Here is a 19,247-nt window from a genome sequence, read left to right as displayed (position 1 = left end):
GTTTTTTTTTAGGTTTATATGATAGGAATGAAGTCCCCTCAGACGACATTGCCTATGGTTTGTTTGCTTACATGTTCATATGGTGAGTTAAAAAATGGTGTATCACATTTCCCACAACCTCTATTCACTCTTTCAATCACATGATCAGAGAGTTAGGTCGTGATTTCTTTCATTTTGACCATAAAGAACTGAATTGCAAAATCTTGGAATTACGTAAAGAATCTGATGAATCTGTTGTACAATTTTGGCAACGCTTCCATAATCTCACTTTTCAATTTCCAGAAGATGAATTTGATTGGAAATTCATGTTTGAAATATTTCATTATCTTTTTCACATATCTAACAATCAAGGGAATACCTTCCTCATCAATTGTTCTGATTTGGACAGACCCATTCTCGTGACATCTTTCCACCAGATAAGGACCCAACCATCTTGTCATTAATTTTCCTTTAAAATACTTGAATCTATAATCATATAACAGGGCCCAATCACCTTCTTGAAATGTCCTCTCCCTAATGTGGTTGTCATGCCAAATATTTCTTTGTAGCTAGATTACCCTAGTGTGTAGGAGAGATTGCAACCTAAATTCATCTAAATCGTTGATTTGGTGTAGCCTCTCTTATTGTGTTGTAGTGAGGTGCAAGTCTAACTAAGATGCTATCCTTAAGGTATTGTATTAAAATTCAATGGACATTAGGGCCTTCATCCCATAGACTAGTTCAAATGTGGTAAACATAATGGTGGTCTTCCAAGTGGTTTTGTAGGCCCAAGTGGTTTCTACAAGGCTGTTTGCACAATCCTTTTTGCTGTTGATAGAAACCTTGGTCATAATGTTCTCCAATGCTCTGTTTGCGAACTTTGTTTGCCCATTTACCATAGGGTGATAGGCAGTGGATGTCCTGTTCTTGATGTGGTGTTGCTTCATGAGATCTTCGAGCATATTTGATGTAAACCGTGTTCCTTGATCAATGACCAACCCTCTTGGAAAACCAAACTTGTAGAAGATGTTCCCCCTCAGAAACTCAGCTACCTTCTCCTCAATTTATAGCTTAATTTCCTTTATTTCAGCCCATTTAGTCAAGTAATCAATGCACACATGATATACTTCCTTCTGTTCTAATGAGGGATCAATGGGACCAATGAAGTCCATGCCCAATTTCTCAAATGGACTTAGAGTCACGTAAGGTTGTAAATGCATTTCATATGTAGGTGTAGGATTACCCATCCTTCAGCACTGATCACACTTGGTGGTGTATCTTTTTGCATCGAATGTAGAGTGGGCCAGTAGTATCCTGCTTGTAGAACCTTGAAGGTTGCTCTCTTAGCAACAAAATGGCCTCCACAAGGTCCATCATGGCATGTTAAAGGATGTCAAAGACCTCCTCTTCCCTCACACATCTCCTCAAGATCTGATCTGGTCCCAACTTGAAAATATTTTCCCTAATCCAAGTGAATGGGGAACGTTTCCTAACAATCTTGCTTTTCTCGTTGGAGGATAGATTAGGAGGGAACCTCACAGTAACCAAGTAGTTGGATATATCAGTAAACCAAGGAGAGATCATTGAGATGGCAAAGAGATGTTCATCTGGAAGCTGATCATCTACCATTTCTTCCTTTTCTGTAGGCAAGGCTAGTATTAACAAGAAATCTACAACCACATTCTCTTTTCTAGGTTTCTCAATAATAGTTAAATCAAATTGCTACAATAACAACAACCATCTAATTATCCTAGCATTGACATCAGGTTTATTCACTAAATACTTAATGGTTGCATGGTTAGTGTGAACAAAAGTTTGATAACTAGTGTTGTAGTGCCTAAACTTGTTCAAAGAATGAACCACAACCAAGAGTTCATTTTCAGTGTCTATATAATTGAACTCAACTTTGGAATTTTTTTTTACTAACGAAATAGAGAACACAAGGAAATTTTTCTTCCACTTTTCCTAAGGCAATCCCTATAATTTTATCTGATGCATCTCTGTGTATATGGAAAGGTAATTCCCAATTGAGACCCCTAAGGATGGGTGCAATGGTAAACTTTTATTTTAGCACTTCGAAGGCTTCTTGATAATTGTTTGTCCAACAAAAGTTTGAATCTTTAGCCAGGAGTCCAAACTAAGGTGAAGCCATTATACTAAAGTCTTTAATGAACCTTCTATAATACCCTAATAATCTAAGGAAGCTCCAAACATCTCTTTGTTTTTTAGGGATAGGTAACCTTTTAATGATGACAATTTTGTTTGGGTCAACCTGTATCCCTTCCTTGGATATGTAATGGCCAAGGACAATCCCTGCATTCATAAAAAATTCACATTTCTTAGAATTCAATGAAAGATTCATTTCAATGCATTTGTTTAAGACTTTGCATAGGTTAGAAATATCTTCCGAGAAGTCACATCCATAAGGAGTGAAGTCATCCATGTATATCTCAACAGTGTCATGAAAAAGTTTAATAAAGATACTTAGAAATGCCCTCTAGAAGGTAGTAGGGGCATTGCACAGATCAAATGGAAGGACTCTATAGGTAAAGGTACCACAAGGACATGTGAATGTTGTCTTATCTTGGTCTTCAGGGCTGATCTGTATTCGGTTGTACCCACTAAATCCACGCAGGAAGGAGAAGAATTTCTTCCCTACAAGCCTTGTTAAGTTCTAGGTAGTCAACATAGATCCTCCACTTCCCATTTTTCTTAGGGATTAAAATATGAGGGGATAGGCACTCATTATCGAAAATGGGATATATGAACCCTACATCTAGTATCTTCTGTAATTCCTCTTTCAAAATGTCCTTGAGAGATGGATTCATCCTTCTTTGGGGTCGGCATACAAGCTTGCATGCCTCTTTGACGTAGATGTGATGAGCATAGACTGAGGGGTGCACACCCTTCATCTCCTTATAATCCCAAGCAAAAGAATCTATGAATTGCCTCAACAAACTGCATAATCATTCTTCGTGTTCGAAGATAAATTATTTGGGAGGATAGTTAATTAAATGAAAAAACAAAAAATATGATCCAGGAATCAATTAGCAACAATTTGAAAGAAATACAAGATATACAATAAGAGGAATACTTTACTAAGGGAGAAAATATTTCTTGTTGTGAATTTTCAGACTTTTGATTTAAAATTTATTTTTAAAGTACATGAGATCGTCATGTCCCCATGACAAAGAAAATGAATTAACAAAGTATAGGTCTGAACGCTAAGGCTTTCTTGAGAGATATGTTTTTACTGGAGACCATGTTTTCAGAAAACAAGGTGGAGCTTTTGCATATTTATGGTCGACTGGGATGGTTGGTTCCACTACACACTATTGGTTTCAATCCAATATGGAAACCAATGTTAAAGGTTGGAAATGGTGGTGACCATAAAGGCAAGGAGGACATGCATCCTGTAGGGGTTTTAGGTGAAAAGATCGAGGACAACTACAAGTGGATTGTCTTCTGCAAAATTGTGATAATACACTTCCATGAATGGGGCGATGAAAAGGTTTGTAAATTAGATGAGCATATTTCAAGAAGTTAAGGTATGCAATAATATTTCATGGAAAGTTGTGGTATATTTGTTAGAAAAAATAATGTGCCATGGAAAATTTATTATTTAGTTACATTCTTTGTATTGAAGAATGAATAAATGGAAATAGAACAATAGAATAATGATGTTGTATTTGTTTTTTCATTCTTAATAAAAGTTACCTTGAAACTCAATTTCCATACTTGATATATTTGAAAAGATTGATGAATTTATTGTGCAAAAGCCTATGTTAAATATGTGTTTAATGCACAAAAAGAACAAATATTATGTTATTATTCTTTGGAAAATAATCTATATTGAAAGGAAGATTGAGATATGTGTTTTGCATGCAAGAAGTAATAGTTATTATGTTACTTTTCTTTTGAAAAATAAAAATTTATTGTATTCACAAATAATAATCAATGCATTATAGAAGTATATATTTGCATGAGGGGAAAATAATATTTGTTTCTTGGAAAAAAAAAAAAATTAATTACATGCACAAAAAATAACTATTAAGTTTGATATTTCTTGGAAAAGAAAAATAAATGAATAATTAATTTGTTATTTTCCTAAAATAATTTCACATTATGTTTAAAAATAGGATCCATGCTATCTAGGTTATTTTTCTTGAAAATGAAGATAAGTTAAAGAGGGTAATTCATGAAATATTTTCATGGGTGGTGAAAAAGAAAAGAGAATAGTTAATTAGATTAATTTTTTTGGAAGGGTTTTCATGAATCTGTATGCATAGATCACCCATGTTGTTTAGTGAAAGACTATGAGGATTTGAGTTGAGAAAGATTGATTATTTACTTTTCCCTGGATAAGATTCCTTATAACATTGGTTTTCTGGCTCAATAATTGTTGTGTTGGATTTCTTAAGAAGGAAACATGTAGTTATATGTATGAAATAATAACTATTATGATAGTTTTCTTTTTAGAAAATATTATATTTTGCATGCAAGAAGAATAACTATCATAGTTATTGTGTTAGCATGTTTTTGGAAGAATATACATTTGCATGGGAAAAATGATAATGTGTTGTGCTAGAATTCTTTCAAAAATATTCTTTGGCAGAGAAATGAATTTATATGCACAAAATCGAACTACTATGTTTGATATTCTTGGGAGCAAATAGGTTATTTGCATGCACAAAATAGAAATACTATGTTTGATATTTCTTGAAAAGAAATATGTTATTTACTTGCACGAAAAATAGAAATATTGTGTTTGATCTCTTGAAAGGAAATATGATATATGAATCCATGAAAAGTACAACTACGATGTTGGATTTTTTGAAAATAAATATGCACAAAAAAAATATAACTACTGTGTTAGACCTTTTAAAGAGAAACATGGATTTGCGTATAAAAAAGAATAATTATTATGGTAGAACTTGGAAAAGAAAACAAGTTATTTCATGTAATAAATGCATTAGATTTCCCTTGGAAAAATACATGTATCCGTACACAATAAATAATAACTAACACGTTAGTTTTATTTTAGAACAGAAAATGTAATTGCATGTACAATAGACTTTGTCAATAGCTATATCTTGGGAAAGATGCTTTTGGAAAAGGGACTTGCATTTGCATGCATGATAGTAATGTCTATTATGTTATCTTTCCCTTAAATAGACATGCATTTGCATGCATAATGGTAATAATAATAATAATATATATTGTATTAGAGAGATTACTTAGTGTGCATTCACAAGGAAGAAGGTGAGGGGCTAACTTTCTTAGAATAAGTTTTTATCTAATTACATGCACGAAAAACAACTCTGTTATTATCCTTTAAATGAAAATGGATGGTTACAGTGGTTTTCTTTTGGAAAGGAACATGTGCTTGTGCTAGAAGGATCATAGTAAGGTGGTATTTATTTTGACATGCTTTGATAATTATTTGCTTATAATTAATGCATAAGCAGTGTTGTTAGAAGAAGCATGTTGTGATATTATATTTACATTCCATATATGCACACGAGTAAATGTTGAAGAATCACTATTAAAGATTGATTATTGGTTGATTAATACTTTATGTAAGCATGATATCAACGCATGCTAACGACAACAATGACTAGGAAAGGATGGTGACTTTTGCAAATGATAGATTTTGTTTAACATGGTGATAGATAAAGAATTAATGGTCCATGTAGATGAGTGTGAGCTACAGGATGGTCCACTAATGGAATAACTAGGTCACAAAGATATAAAGATTGAAGGTTTGCGGACAAATGATATCATGATGATTGTAATAGCTTTTAGCTAGATATTCTGCAATTAACTGATATTTCCTTGTAAGATTTTATGACAATTGTTAAGGGATGGAATCCCTTATAAGTCATTGAGTGAGGAGTGAAAACCCTCACGAGCATTTAATAATAAAATTAAAAGTTTGATGGTTTTCACCCTACGGGGGTTTCGAGGGTATATTGATGTCGTTGCCTATTGTGCTACTTTTGTGACGTGGATTCCTTGCATGAGTTGATGTTTATAATATTATGTGATTAACTAATCTAGTTAAAGGAATCATAAAATGATGCAAGGTTACATTAGAAAATTTATATTAATATAAAATAGTGGTTGTTAATGGTTATATAACTTACTATTTCTTTAGTTACGTTACTCTATGTAATGATGAAGATTTTATCTAATGATCAATGAAGAATTTGGAATAGTAATTTGAGAAGTTAAATATTGGTAATTTTATCAAATTTTCTAGCTTCATGCATTTCATGCGAAGTTACCAGAAAATATTACAATTTCATATATAAAAAAAGGATAAAATAATTAAAAAACATTATTTTTATACATAAATATTTTTTAATTTTGAAATATATAATTTCTTAGAAACTTAGTATGAAATTAATTCTTCATATTTAAACCATATTAATTAAAAAAAAAATTTAATAATAAAAATTATTAATAAAATATTTTAAAACCAACATTTCTATATAAAATAATAAAAAAAAATTAACAAAGTATGAAAGATGTATATTAAGAATTGGTGTACTATTTTATCTATATAAAATAATTAAAAAAAATTAACAAAGTATGAAAGATGTATATTAAGAGTTGGTATACTAATTTATATTTACGGTTATAAAGAAATATAAATTAGAAAAGATTTACAATTTTATAATTTACTTTTTTCAATAACTAATATAATAAAAAATAAAATAAATCTGTAATATTTATTTAAATATATTTTAGATTTTCAAAAACTTATCTCCCTATATAAAATATGTTTAATTTTCCAAAATATAGGTTAAATTTCCCAAAAAGATATAGAGTGTTGACTTTTTTAAATGCTAGGTTAAATTTCTCGAACATAAAATATAATGGGATGTTGACCCTTTCAAATGTTATTTTGAACTTTCCACATAGAAGTTCAACCTAGAATTGGTAAAATACCATTGTAGTATATATATGATAAGTGATAGAGTTTGAAATAAATACGTTAATGATTTAAATATTAAATTTTCAAAATTTAACATTGAATTGGTAAAATACCGTAGTAGTAAATATAGTAATAAATATGATAAATGATTCAGTTTGAAAGAAATACGTTAAGTATTTAAATATTAAATTTTGTTTATTTGTTTTTTAATTTTTGTTAGATGTGTTTATTTTGGAATAGAATTTTTAGAATTTAATTATAAAAAATATGCAAATATATTTTCTATTTTAATATAAATTTTATTTTATTTTATTTAATTATAAATTATTATTATGTATATGAAAAATATATCTTTTATAAAAAAAAATTAATAGTTATAAAGTAATTATGTTATTTTTTTATTTTTAATTAAATTGGTTAACTAAAAGAAATGTCATATGAACAAATATGATATGAAATGAGTTATGGCTTTTTGAATATGTGGTATTGATTCCTGTCATTACAACCAAGTTTATTTACAACTTAACAATCTTCATGAAGTGAGTGTTTTGATGTCTATCATGGATTGATTCCTATGGGAATTTCCTGGCCATTTAATTTATATGGATGTTCTAGTAGTATTCATAAATCAAAGGTTGAGAGTTATTAGTCCAACAACAATTTATTTTCCTATAGACCACTATTAGTTTAACATTGACCAATGCAAGTTATAATGCTTAAATTTGAAAAAAAAAAAACTTATTTTTCAATATTATTATAAAAATAAAATTTCAAACATTTTATTAGAAAATAACTTGAAGTTCCTATTTGCACAATACAATGTCATGTGGATACCTGCCTCAATTTTTTTTACCATAATTTCTAGATACAGTTGCAATATTCATGCCATGATTTTTAGATATTTGTGGAGTGATTTTTCATTGTTAAGCTTCTGAAAACCACACAAAACTAAAATTTTGAAAATATCTCAAACTGACCTAAAATAACATATTTACCATCACCATAATTTAAGAATTTTTTTCTTAGAAAATAGAAAATAAATATACTTACCGGGAGTAACTTGTAACTTGAGAGACAAAATAATTTGTAACTTGACAGACAGGGACTAAACTACCCCATTGTTTCTACCCCATTGTTTTTGTGTTCTCTTCGTAGGCAATTAATTTTTCAGCTTCATATATCAATTTGCAAGTATTTTGAAAACATAATTTGTAACTTGAGAGGATGTCAATAGAATTGAATTCTTGAACTCTCAATAGCATAAGTGCTTTAACAAAAGGACTTGACCAACTAGAGTAACCTTCATTGCTATATGCATGTATATTAAATATTTTTAATTAATAATAATAATAATTTAAAATAAAATTATAATTTAGTTAATTTTTATGTTTTTTATTTTATTTTATCCATAAAATAAATGTATTGATACTTATGATGAATTGATATGTGTTTATATTTAATAATTATTAAATAATTATGTTAGTTTATTTATATTTCAAAAAACTAAATTGAATTTATATATATATATAAAACTTATAGAAGAAATGACTTTTTTATGAGTAATTTTCTGGTTAATTTTAAACAAAATCTGATAGAGATTTTTCAAAAATTTGAGCTTAAGTTGTTTAAAATGTAGAATTCTAGTGCTGAGGGGTTTTTCAGAGTGCTAAATCCATTTATGCATTCAAAAATGTATTTTAAACAACAGAAAAACACCATCTTACTTAAGATTGTAATGTAAAATTCTAATGCCTTAGGGTTTTTTCAATGTGCTAAATCCATTTATGCATTCAAACATGTATCTTAAATAATAAAAAGCACCATCTTACATAAAATTATATTATTCAAATAAGAAAACTATTTTGTCTATAAAATAAAATAGACATAAATATATATAAAAGAGAACGATCTCACAAAATACTTGTATTGTACTAAATATCTAATGAAAACATTTTAAACATTTTATAAATGATGAGAGCATTCATTCATCAAAATTAAACTAAATCAAACCAAGTTCTGTGCTACTAGCAAAAAAATGTAAATTCACCGTTTGGCTTTGGTTCGCTGAATAATTTAGACGAGCTGTGGCCTCCAATATTCACTATGCTTCGTGCCTCAACATGAACCGATATAGTACAAGAGTCTAGAGGAATCATCGTGGTATCTATTTGAGAGAGGTAATTTTGAAAGCAATGAACTATGCCATAGTTCTAAATAGCATATGAATCTCACCACCTGTCATTTCATGTGAGTACAAGTAATACACTGATGAATGGCAATAAGCAAGTTATATGGTCATGTATTTAATCCGGAAGTTTGATATATAATGCATTGGTTGACTAAATGTCTAAAACATTATATGATTTTCAGATTTAAATACATTTTATGAATTTAGAAGATGGTGTTGTACAAATTCAGATTTAAATACATTTTAAGAATTTAGAAGATGGTGTTGTATGTAAGTAAATTGAAAAGTATGGATAGATTTTCTTTTTATTTATTGTGTTAAAAAAATAATACCTCAATGATCTAAGAACTCACTCTCCAACTAAATCAGAATTATTTTGACTTCTGTTTGAAAGAGGTAAATTTTTAATTCCAACTCTGTTTAGTTGATGCTTTGGAAGAATACAAATTGTGGAAATAGGTCATTGCATTGACCCTTCAACTATTGAATAGGAATCACCCTAGCATCTATTTGAAAGAGGCAAATTTTTAATTCCAACTCTCCTTAGTTGATGTAATGGAAGAATACAAGTTTGGACCTAGGCAGCCGTGGTGGAAATAATACAAAGAACGAAAAAACAACTTTGGAACTGCTCAACCTTGGTGGAAAATTGGAAATTGAAATAATGCACAGAAAGACAAAGCTAATGTGAGGATCAATTAGCTTTTGTAAATTTTCTTATACTAATTAATAAATTGGTAATTCTTATAAAAAAAATAAAAAAGACATAATTCTTATGGAAAAATATTAAATAACAGTAATTTTCATATTAGAAATTTTTATAAAATGACGTATAGCAATTAATAAAAAATAACTTCTAGTTAACAAAAATTATAAAATAGAAAATTGGTTGTAAATCAGTAACTTTAATATAAAAAATATAAAACAATAACCTTTATATTGAAAAAAATTAACTTCTATATTTTCATTAAAGTTTTGAATATAATAATTGTTTATTTAAATTTATAGAAAAGAAATAAAAAATATAATATAATGAAGTATTTCTAAAATGTATACCTTCCAGAGGATGGTGGAGCGGCATGTCAGAACTTCAGACGGTAAATGATAAACAAGGAATGATGGCCAGGAGAGGCAACATCCCGGATAATAAATGGCGGCAATGCATCGCCGATATCGTGACATACTTTGATGGGAGAAAGGTAATAAGTACCCAGACGGGTAAGGGAAGACAGCACGTTAGTTTCTTCCAATTCAGCGTGCAGAGGTTAGGACAGTAGCGAGACAGCGAGACAGGAAAATTTTAAGCTGGCACCATAACATACCCCATGACATAATTGGAGATAGCATGGAAACGAGGATGAAGTCTAGGGTGGCGGAGGAGCTGACTATTGCAGCTGACAAGAACAGGGACAGGAAAGGCAAGGCTGCTGCGAAAGAGGAGCTCTCGGCAAAATTTTTGAGATTGAGGACGATTCTGAGGATGAAGACCCCCGTCGCGAAGCTAACAGGAAATATAAACCACAGGGCAGATCAACAGGCGGTTGGGTCAATCAGCAGTCGAAAGAGGATCAGCTAGCACCGCAGGTGGAATGCGTAAGAAGATACGACAGGAGAAGAAGTGATAGGGGAGCGGGAAGCAGGACGAATATGGGCGGCAAGAGAAGTCGGGGGCAGAGCAGGAATGAAGGCGACAAAGGCGAGAATCTGAAGCAGGAAGCGGGACCAGCCAAAAAAACAAGGAGATCGATGGAGCAGAGAATTCACCAGGATGAGAGGGCCTATCAGCGGAATACAAATCCAGAGGTCAGAAGAATTATGTAGCATTTGGAGGAGGAGTCTTTACAAGGCCAATCTGACGCAGAAATGGAGGACTGGGAATTCTTACTGCATGACCCAAGCAACACCAGGGGCAGAGGCAGAATGTCTCTGTTCAAGCAATCTCTCCACATTTACTGGGTAATGAAAAGGTTATTGGCAAAAGCATTAGAGCAAGTTGCTACTGAGATGGTGGAAATAGCGCAGGGAGGCCCTAAACTGCGTAGGGAACTGAGGTTCATCCACATTGCTTTAGAGAGGCAAGAGAAGAAACTGGATGAATTACAACAGCTATTGAAGGGAGAACATCAGAGAGCAGACGGAGGAGCAAACCAGCAACCTGCAACTGAAGATATCTGAGAAAAGATATGTATATGAAAGTACATAGTCTAGTTAAATATAGTTTTTTGCATGTTCTAGATAAGGGAATATACTTTATGCAGACCAGTAGGATTAGGAGTACTCAGGACTGTTTAGTTCATCTTGCAAGGATAATCAGACTTTGGGCTTTCTATTTTTGGTCGGCCATTAAAAACTTTAGATGGCTAAAATACTCGGTTTCCCCATGAGGGCGAGTTAATATGTTTTGATACTATGTTCTGTTTTATTTTCTATATAGTAATAGAAAGAGTCCCACCTCAACTTAAAAAAAAAAATGTATACCTTCCAACTTTTTATTAGTATTAAATTTTAGGGAGTCAATTTTTTTCATTCAAATTGAAATTTAATAACTATACATCAAGCCTCCTCCTAATAATAATAATAATAATATATAAATATGTCCTAAATCAAATAATTTACAGCAAACTGCAGTAACAGTAACTACCGTTCCGAAGAGATTATGGGCTCTTCGGAACATAATCTTCTTGCAGGACAAACGGTCTATTAAATCTATGATTGTGTAGTTTCTTCGCCTGGATGTTATGCCTGCAATCAGTTGGTTATTCTGAAGCTCCTCTTAAACATGTAAGAGTAATTTACTTTCAATGAAAGACCTGTTGTTCTTTTCGCTTGAAAAAACTACCACCGACATGAAAAGTTAATGGTATCGCTCTGCTCATTTTTCGTAACCAAGGAAACACATTCCGCTTTTCTAAGTCAATCTTATGAATTTATGCTGATACAGAATCCTGGTTAAAAACAAAGTAAGAATAAGTCAAATCCAAACTCCAAATGAATACGTTAAATAAAACCATATGTTACCTTGGATAAACATCATATAATCATAAATTGTTATAAACAATAAGTTTATTTAATAAAAATTCAGCGCATTTCAAATTCAGCAGTTATAAGAACAAGGAGCCACTGCCGTGGCGGTAGTCCCTGCTGGGGTCTGCAGGAACTTAGAGGAGGTGACAACCTTGCAGAAACCATATTTAACTTTGCCTTTGGATGACCAAATGTGATTAATGAAGAGTTTGGTGGATGCCGCAATCACATTCCATCCAACATAAAACTCAGTTTTGTGCTTTGTGATACGAATATTATATTTCTACTGTAATATAATTTACTGTCTAAATATTTGTTAAAAATAAAACTTCTAATTTAAAAACAAAAAAATCGAACTTCCGTAAACTATTACATTAATTTATTAAGATATTTAAATTAAAACATTATTTTATATAATGAATATGCTTATAAAATGTTTAAATTAAAATTTAGCAAATTGTCTAGATGTGAAGATGAGACATTGTTTTCATTTAGTTTTCATTTTCAGTATCTTACCACGTGAGCTCCTCAAAAAATTAATTTCACTAATTAATTTCACTTTGTTAGTGTTAATGTATTGTAAATTATTAATTTATAAATTTATATTTTAATAATTTAAAAAATAAAAATTAATCATTTAAAAAAAATTATTAAATTAAAATTATCTTTTAATAAAAATAATGACTATAATTCACCATAAATATTTAAAAATGAAAAATGAAAATATGTATATAGAAGATAAAAATGAAAAATGAAAATATGTATATAGAAAATAATAATATGTATTGCGTTAAGCAGATTTCTTTTATTTTTATAATTATTTATTTATTTATTATAAATAAAATATTTTATAAGAATTTATTCATTGATACGAACATAACTTGTTTTCTGTAGCTATCTCCCTCTAATTTGTTTACTTACTCAAGCAACTGAAATCAGTCATAGATTGTAAAAAAATCCTTTGTTCTGAACAAAAGAATAAAGGCTCTTTCTATCTTTTTTGGAAATTAAGTGTTCTAATGCTCAGTGCAAAGATCGCAGCGAACAAAAGTGCGATTGTCACTGTTGCAACTGCAACCGGTCCCAGAAAATCGTGTTTATATCCAAAGTAATTACTCAGAAATTCGTTCACTTGTTGCTTCTCGCCATCTGCCATCACCACTTCATCTGAAATATCGCCAAACTGAGATACCGCCAGTCCGTAGAGCGTCCATGCGAAGGGGCATGCCCAGTAATACCATCTCCACCACAGAGGAATCCGCTGTAACGCCCAAAAACACTCACATTATCAATGAACATTTATTTGACTAATTTTTGTGACGAGCCCAAAGGGAAAAAAAAGAGTAATTACTTTTTTTATGGTAAGAGTTTTGGAAATTTGATAGATAGAAACCACTAAAATGAACTGATTATACTCCTATCCATCATGGAATTTCCAAAATCTGCAATCAAATTAAATTGAACAATACATAGAGAAAATACTCTGTAATTCTCACCGGACGTGGAATTATGAAGCCGCTAAAAATCATCCACACTGCAATACAAGCCGAGGAGAGAACTGAAGCTATGGTTGCATTAGGAGTGACAGCCGCCATTATCATCCCATAGTATGTGGTATAAAGGAACGTGAAGAACATGAAAAACAAATACCAAAAGAATTGGGTTGCTGTCCACTTCATGCCTGTCAATGCATAAACTATCACACCATAGACCAGTGTTTGAATATATATGTATGGCACTTCGATCAAAAGCTGTGTAACATAAATATGGTTGTATTAGTAGAAGGCTTTAAAGCTATGTTTGTATGCTTATTTTTATAATATTACAGTTTGAGCGTTTTAAGAGTATGTAGAGGTAGAATATATATATTTCTACAAATTTAGGTTTTAATAATTAAATTTATTTTAGGTTCGATTTTGTAAATTTATACTTTTGTAATCAAATACTAAATTCAAATAAAAAAATAGAATATATGCACTTATGTAAATTTACACTTTACTAATCAAATGCTACTAGATGGGTTCCTTGTTCATGAACCAAAAAAAATGTATACGCCAATTTAACAATGATCAAATTAAATTGAATGAGTCTATATTGATAAAACAATACAAAACCAAAAAGTGCATATCTGAGCAATATCATACGGAAGAGCCGAATACGTTCCTGCAAAAAGTACATACCTGAGCAATAGCATACGGAAGAGCCGAATACATTCCTGCTCCCTTTTCTCTATATAAAACTATCCTTTCGACATCGACTACTGGTTGGACAGAAACGACATTGCTGAAACCCAGGAATATAATAGCTGCGAACATGGATCCCAAAGCATTTAATATATTTTGTTGGTTCTGCCTGTAAACAACATCCAATGACACATAAGAATTGCATCTACCTTGAATATTAGATTGCATCCCAAAGTATTTAGTATACTTGTTGGTTTTGCTCGTAAACAACATCCAATGACACAAAAGAATTGGGTCTAGATTGATTAGATTTTGTGATTGTAGGAGAAAGTAATGTTTACATCTTCCGGTCAATTCTCCAGAAAATAGTGCCAAATATTAGGGCGCAGCAAAAGGTGAATATGAGTCGAACGGTGTTGTACTGAGGATTTCTCCAATACGACGAGTTTTGCTTCCACAAACAAGCCATGATTTGAACTGCAAAGGATTGACCAAATTGCCTTTCAAAACACAAATCCTTTGAGTCTTGGACTGGTTCGCTGAGTTCCTGAATGAGAACTTTATTATGCCTGTGGAAAAACCCACATTATGCATTATGTTTTCAGTAGCATTGAATAAATCCACATTCATAAAACACAAAATGCTGGCATTATAGCTAATGGAGATATGAATTGTAAGTCCAAAACATAATCAAATTGGGATAAATAAACATGGAAACTTATATGCATGCAAAACGATAGCCTATCCATGATTTGTATGGGAAATGGGAATATAAAAACAATTTAAAGGCTCTAGGAGATGGGAATATATTTAAAAAAATGCGGGCCGCTGGCTGAACCCTGCTATTCCTCCTACATAACTGGCCGTAACACCTCTACAGGGAGAACCGACTGCGCCATCGTCGTGTTAACTAAAGACACAGATCAGTGTAGCGAACCATATTGAACTGTCAAATCATAATGTAAAGCAGTGGAATGGATAGGTTCTTTGCTTCGCTACACTCCTATCAAACTGTAAATCAAAGCAGTAGATTAGAAGCAAATGGGTGGTGAAGCAGGTATGTTAAAGACCAGTGGTGAAGTTGATTAGAGACAAGTGTTGTGCCAGGCTCCATGGCGTGTCAAAGAGCTATCATGCACATGGCAGAAGGCTAACATGCAAGAGTTTTTCTCTGCTGTGGGGCACGATTTAACATGAAATTTGTGTAATACACATGACATCAAAGTTTAGTCAGAGGAATTTACAAGTTCAGTTTCCGGGATGGGTTGATAGGACAGGATGGCCTTACATGGGACCATGTTATACTTGGGATTACTAGTTCTATTAGGCATGAGAAGGAACAATCCAGGTTCACCTTAGTTCAATTAGGCCTAGGAAAAAGAGATTGTGCTAGCTATGTCATGACATCTGCATATACTACACTTGTATGAGTCCCATATACTACACTTGTATGAGTGACATGATACAGGTAAAGAAACGAGCATAATACAAGTAAGCAAAAGTAATTCTACTCAAAGCATTTTTGAAATGTTAATATACAATGTAATTTTAATTTAAAAATAAATAAATAAAAACATTTTCAATTAAAATTTTAATATCTAATATACATTTTGAATTTCAACTCCCACTATGCATTTAAATAATTCAAACAGATTAACTTTAATTTATTAATTTCTTTTGTATTTTCTTGAAAAAGATTCAAATCCATTTAAATAATTCAAACAAATTAACTTTAATTTATTAACTCCTTTTGTATTTTCTGGAAAAAATTTCAAATCCATTTAAATGATTCACACATTAAATTCAACATTGATTCTTAAACTTACTGGCCTACTCTCTCCTCTGGCATGTGACATGGCAATGGCCGATGCACATTTGCTTAACTTAAGAAAATAAAAAATAGAATTATTATGCATTGCTGGCCTTCTTTGACATACACATGTCGGGCTGCGGGCATGACGCGGCTTACGTTTCCAGAAAACATCTTAGAAATGGCGTATCGATAAGTATATTCCAGGTTGGCAAGACACCGAAGAAACTGCATTTAAAGAATTTAGACGACTGAAAAGGTAACTTAAACTTCACTAAAGAACAATAATTATTAATGATCTCTGAAAGAGTCGAACCCTAGACCGGACGTCAGGTGCTATACATTGCTCCTCGTCTCACCCCACACCCAGCAGCCTCCCACACCATCTAGGCAGCAACACTCTTTTCAGCAATACACTGCTTATAAGACACAATCCTGACATTAGAAATGTTTGGCGGACAAAATACGATTGGAATCAACTTGCCAAATAAGGACAACAATACTTTTTGCCATCGTATCAAATTTATTTTAGCATCTATTGATGCCTATTCTAAGATTAACATCCGGCGTACGCGAAATATTGGCCCCTCAAAACATACAACATCTAAAAGCAAACACAATTTTTACAACACAAATGCATCCGCATGAACAAAGTCCAGTTTCTGTATTAAACATTGTTGGGTTCCTTGCTGTGCCATTTCAGGGATGCTCGGATAACGTATTTGTGAAATGCAGCAGCTACCGTAGCTCCAATAAGAGGACCAACCCAGAAGATCCACTGCAATGTAAGAATCAAAATTTAATTCCATAAAATCTGCAATACTGATAAATAGAAAACAACAGAAAGGAGACTATTATCCTCTTCTTACATGGTCGTCCCAGGATTTCTTATGGCCATAAATCACGGCTGCTCCAAAGCTTCTGGCAGGATTGATGCCCGTTCCAGTGACGGGAATGGTTGCCAAGTGTACCATGAATACAGCAAAACCAATTGAAACCGGAGCCAAAGCCTGCGCCAATCAGTATATTAGCATCTATTAATAGATTAAATAATCAGTGTATTATACATAATAATAAAATTGCTTACTGCATACACGTTCAAGAAATGGACAATGATAACGTACAGGCAAGGTTCACATGGAAATTCCTCACCAGAAATCGTTCACATGGAATTCCTCACCAGAAATCGTCGAGAGCGAGGTGCACATCCCATTTCCAAAAGAAATAGTCCGACTGGAAATTTCACTTCCAAGGAGAACATTACGATCTCTCTCATTTATAAGACGGAATCTTAGGAAGGGCAGAGCACGACATGCAACACCAAAAGTCACGTCGTTGCCAGACAAATACAACGCTAAACACAGAAACACGTCAAACAATTTTACAACAAATTGTAATACTGGACACGCATCAAACTATTTTACAACAAACTATAACAAACTATTAGAATATTTTTTGGCAACCGCCATGGAGGAGGCTGAACTAAAAACAGATAATGAAACCTTTGACATTCCAACTCTAGCAATTGCGAGAAAACTCAGAACACAGTCTTGGCCTCATGGTCGAAACCCTGGTACAGAACCTAGAGATTATATGTCATATTATGGAAGGACCTCGCTTATAAAAGAAACCAGTTCCAAAAAAAGGGCGCGGCCTACCTGAGAACAATGACTCATAATGAGAAATCAACTTGCTCGCCTACAGATAGCACCAGAGCTGCCGCATGCAGAAAGCCCACTAGAGCTTCCGCATGCAGATAGCCATGTGGCAGTAAATTCTCTCTGAAGTTTGTGTCAGTGAATTATATGTAGTTTGGATATAAAAATCTTTAGTGAATTATATTTAGTTTGGATATAAAAATCTTTTGCACCAGAATATTTAGTTTGGATATAAAAATCTTTTGCACGAGAAAACCTTGGATAGCAGAAAAGTTGAATATCTTTTGCACCTGAAAACTTTGGATATCAGAAAAGTTTGCGGCAAGGACAGGCAGAAGAGGTATCAAAAACTTAGGATATCTTACTTTTACCCGTCTTGAAACCTGCGAAGCCCGCAATAAGACCCTCAACTTTGTTGGCCAATCAGCAATTACATAATAAATTTTATATTATTTTTTAATATGAAAACTTTGGTTAAAATTGTGATGTATAGCAATATTTTTTGGTCAAACAAGAGATTAATAGGCAGTCAACGCACGATCGATTGCTAAGAGTCCCAGGCAGGGACTAATAAGTCAACGCTAACTAGTTAAATAAAAAACTAGATGTTATTTTGCATGGACTCCATATGGTTATATTAAATACATTTCAGATTAATTTTTAAATTAATAAATTAATTAAAATAAATAAATAGTTATTTATTTAAATTAAAAATTATAATAATTATTAATTTAATTAATTTAAGTAAAATATTAATAAAAATTATTATATACATCAAATTAATAAAATTGAGAAAAAACAAGTCAAGTCACAATAAGTTGAATTGAGAAAAAACCTAGGTTATGTTTGGTATACATCACAATTGTCCAATAAGTTGAATTGAGAAAAAACCTAGGTTATGTTTGGTATACATCACAATTAAGTAAGTAGATGAGTATAAATGAGTGGTTAATTCAATAAAAATTAAGCACATAGGTTTAAAAGAATTATAAAAATAGTTGTTTGGTTACAATAAAAAGTTAAATAATAATATGTATTATAAATTTTTAATTTAATTTAAATAACATTATAAATAATTTATTTATTTATTTATTAAATTGTTTAATTTAAAAATTATTATTATAAATAATTAATTGATTTTTAAAATATATAAATTATAATCATAATAATAATAATTTAATTTTAAAGTTATATCAATTTTTATATGTTTTATTGTATTAGGTTTTGGGGTTTTGTTTGTTTATCGATAAGCGACACCTCTAAGTAGCAATTTGGTTGTTGACAAAAACTTTCTTTGTTTATCACATAAGGGGCACCTTTAATAACAATTCGATTGTTACACCTCCAGTAACAATTTGATTGTTGACAAAAATCTTCCTTGTTTATCAGATATGGGACACCTCCAATTAACAATTTAATTGTTGACAAAAATGTTGGTAGTTTTAGTGATTGGGAGCACACTTTG

General features: G+C 31.6%; 2 protein-coding genes across 2 annotated transcripts; both read right to left on the bottom strand.

Moving 5' to 3' along the window:
- Positions 1-13,096: 13,096 nt before the first annotated feature.
- On the bottom strand, positions 13,097-14,982 carry LOC149138443 (pleiotropic drug resistance protein TUR2-like). Its single transcript, XM_089448035.1, has 4 exons — positions 14,656-14,982; positions 14,312-14,483; positions 13,628-13,882; positions 13,097-13,392 (listed from the first exon to the last, which is right to left on the bottom strand). The coding sequence occupies exons 1-4, from the start codon at positions 14,781-14,783 to the stop codon at positions 13,123-13,125; spliced, it is 825 nt and encodes a 274-aa protein (XP_089304161.1). The 5' UTR covers positions 14,784-14,982; the 3' UTR covers positions 13,097-13,122.
- A 1,772-nt stretch (positions 14,983-16,754) lies between these two features.
- Positions 16,755-17,115, bottom strand: LOC149138442 (aquaporin PIP2-5-like). Its single transcript, XM_089447604.1, has 2 exons — positions 16,994-17,115; positions 16,755-16,902 (listed from the first exon to the last, which is right to left on the bottom strand). The coding sequence occupies exons 1-2, from the start codon at positions 17,096-17,098 to the stop codon at positions 16,792-16,794; spliced, it is 216 nt and encodes a 71-aa protein (XP_089303730.1). The 5' UTR covers positions 17,099-17,115; the 3' UTR covers positions 16,755-16,791.
- Between the last annotated feature and the right edge of the window lie 2,132 nt (positions 17,116-19,247).

This window comes from Pinus tabuliformis, chromosome X (assembly GCF_031772625.1).
Source record: "Pinus tabuliformis cultivar Carrire ecotype Pingquan chromosome X, CPIR1, whole genome shotgun sequence".
Lineage (NCBI taxonomy): Eukaryota > Viridiplantae > Streptophyta > Pinopsida > Pinales > Pinaceae > Pinus > Pinus tabuliformis.
Note: the sequence above shows the minus strand (reverse complement) of the source record. Positions and strands in the feature narration are given on the sequence as shown.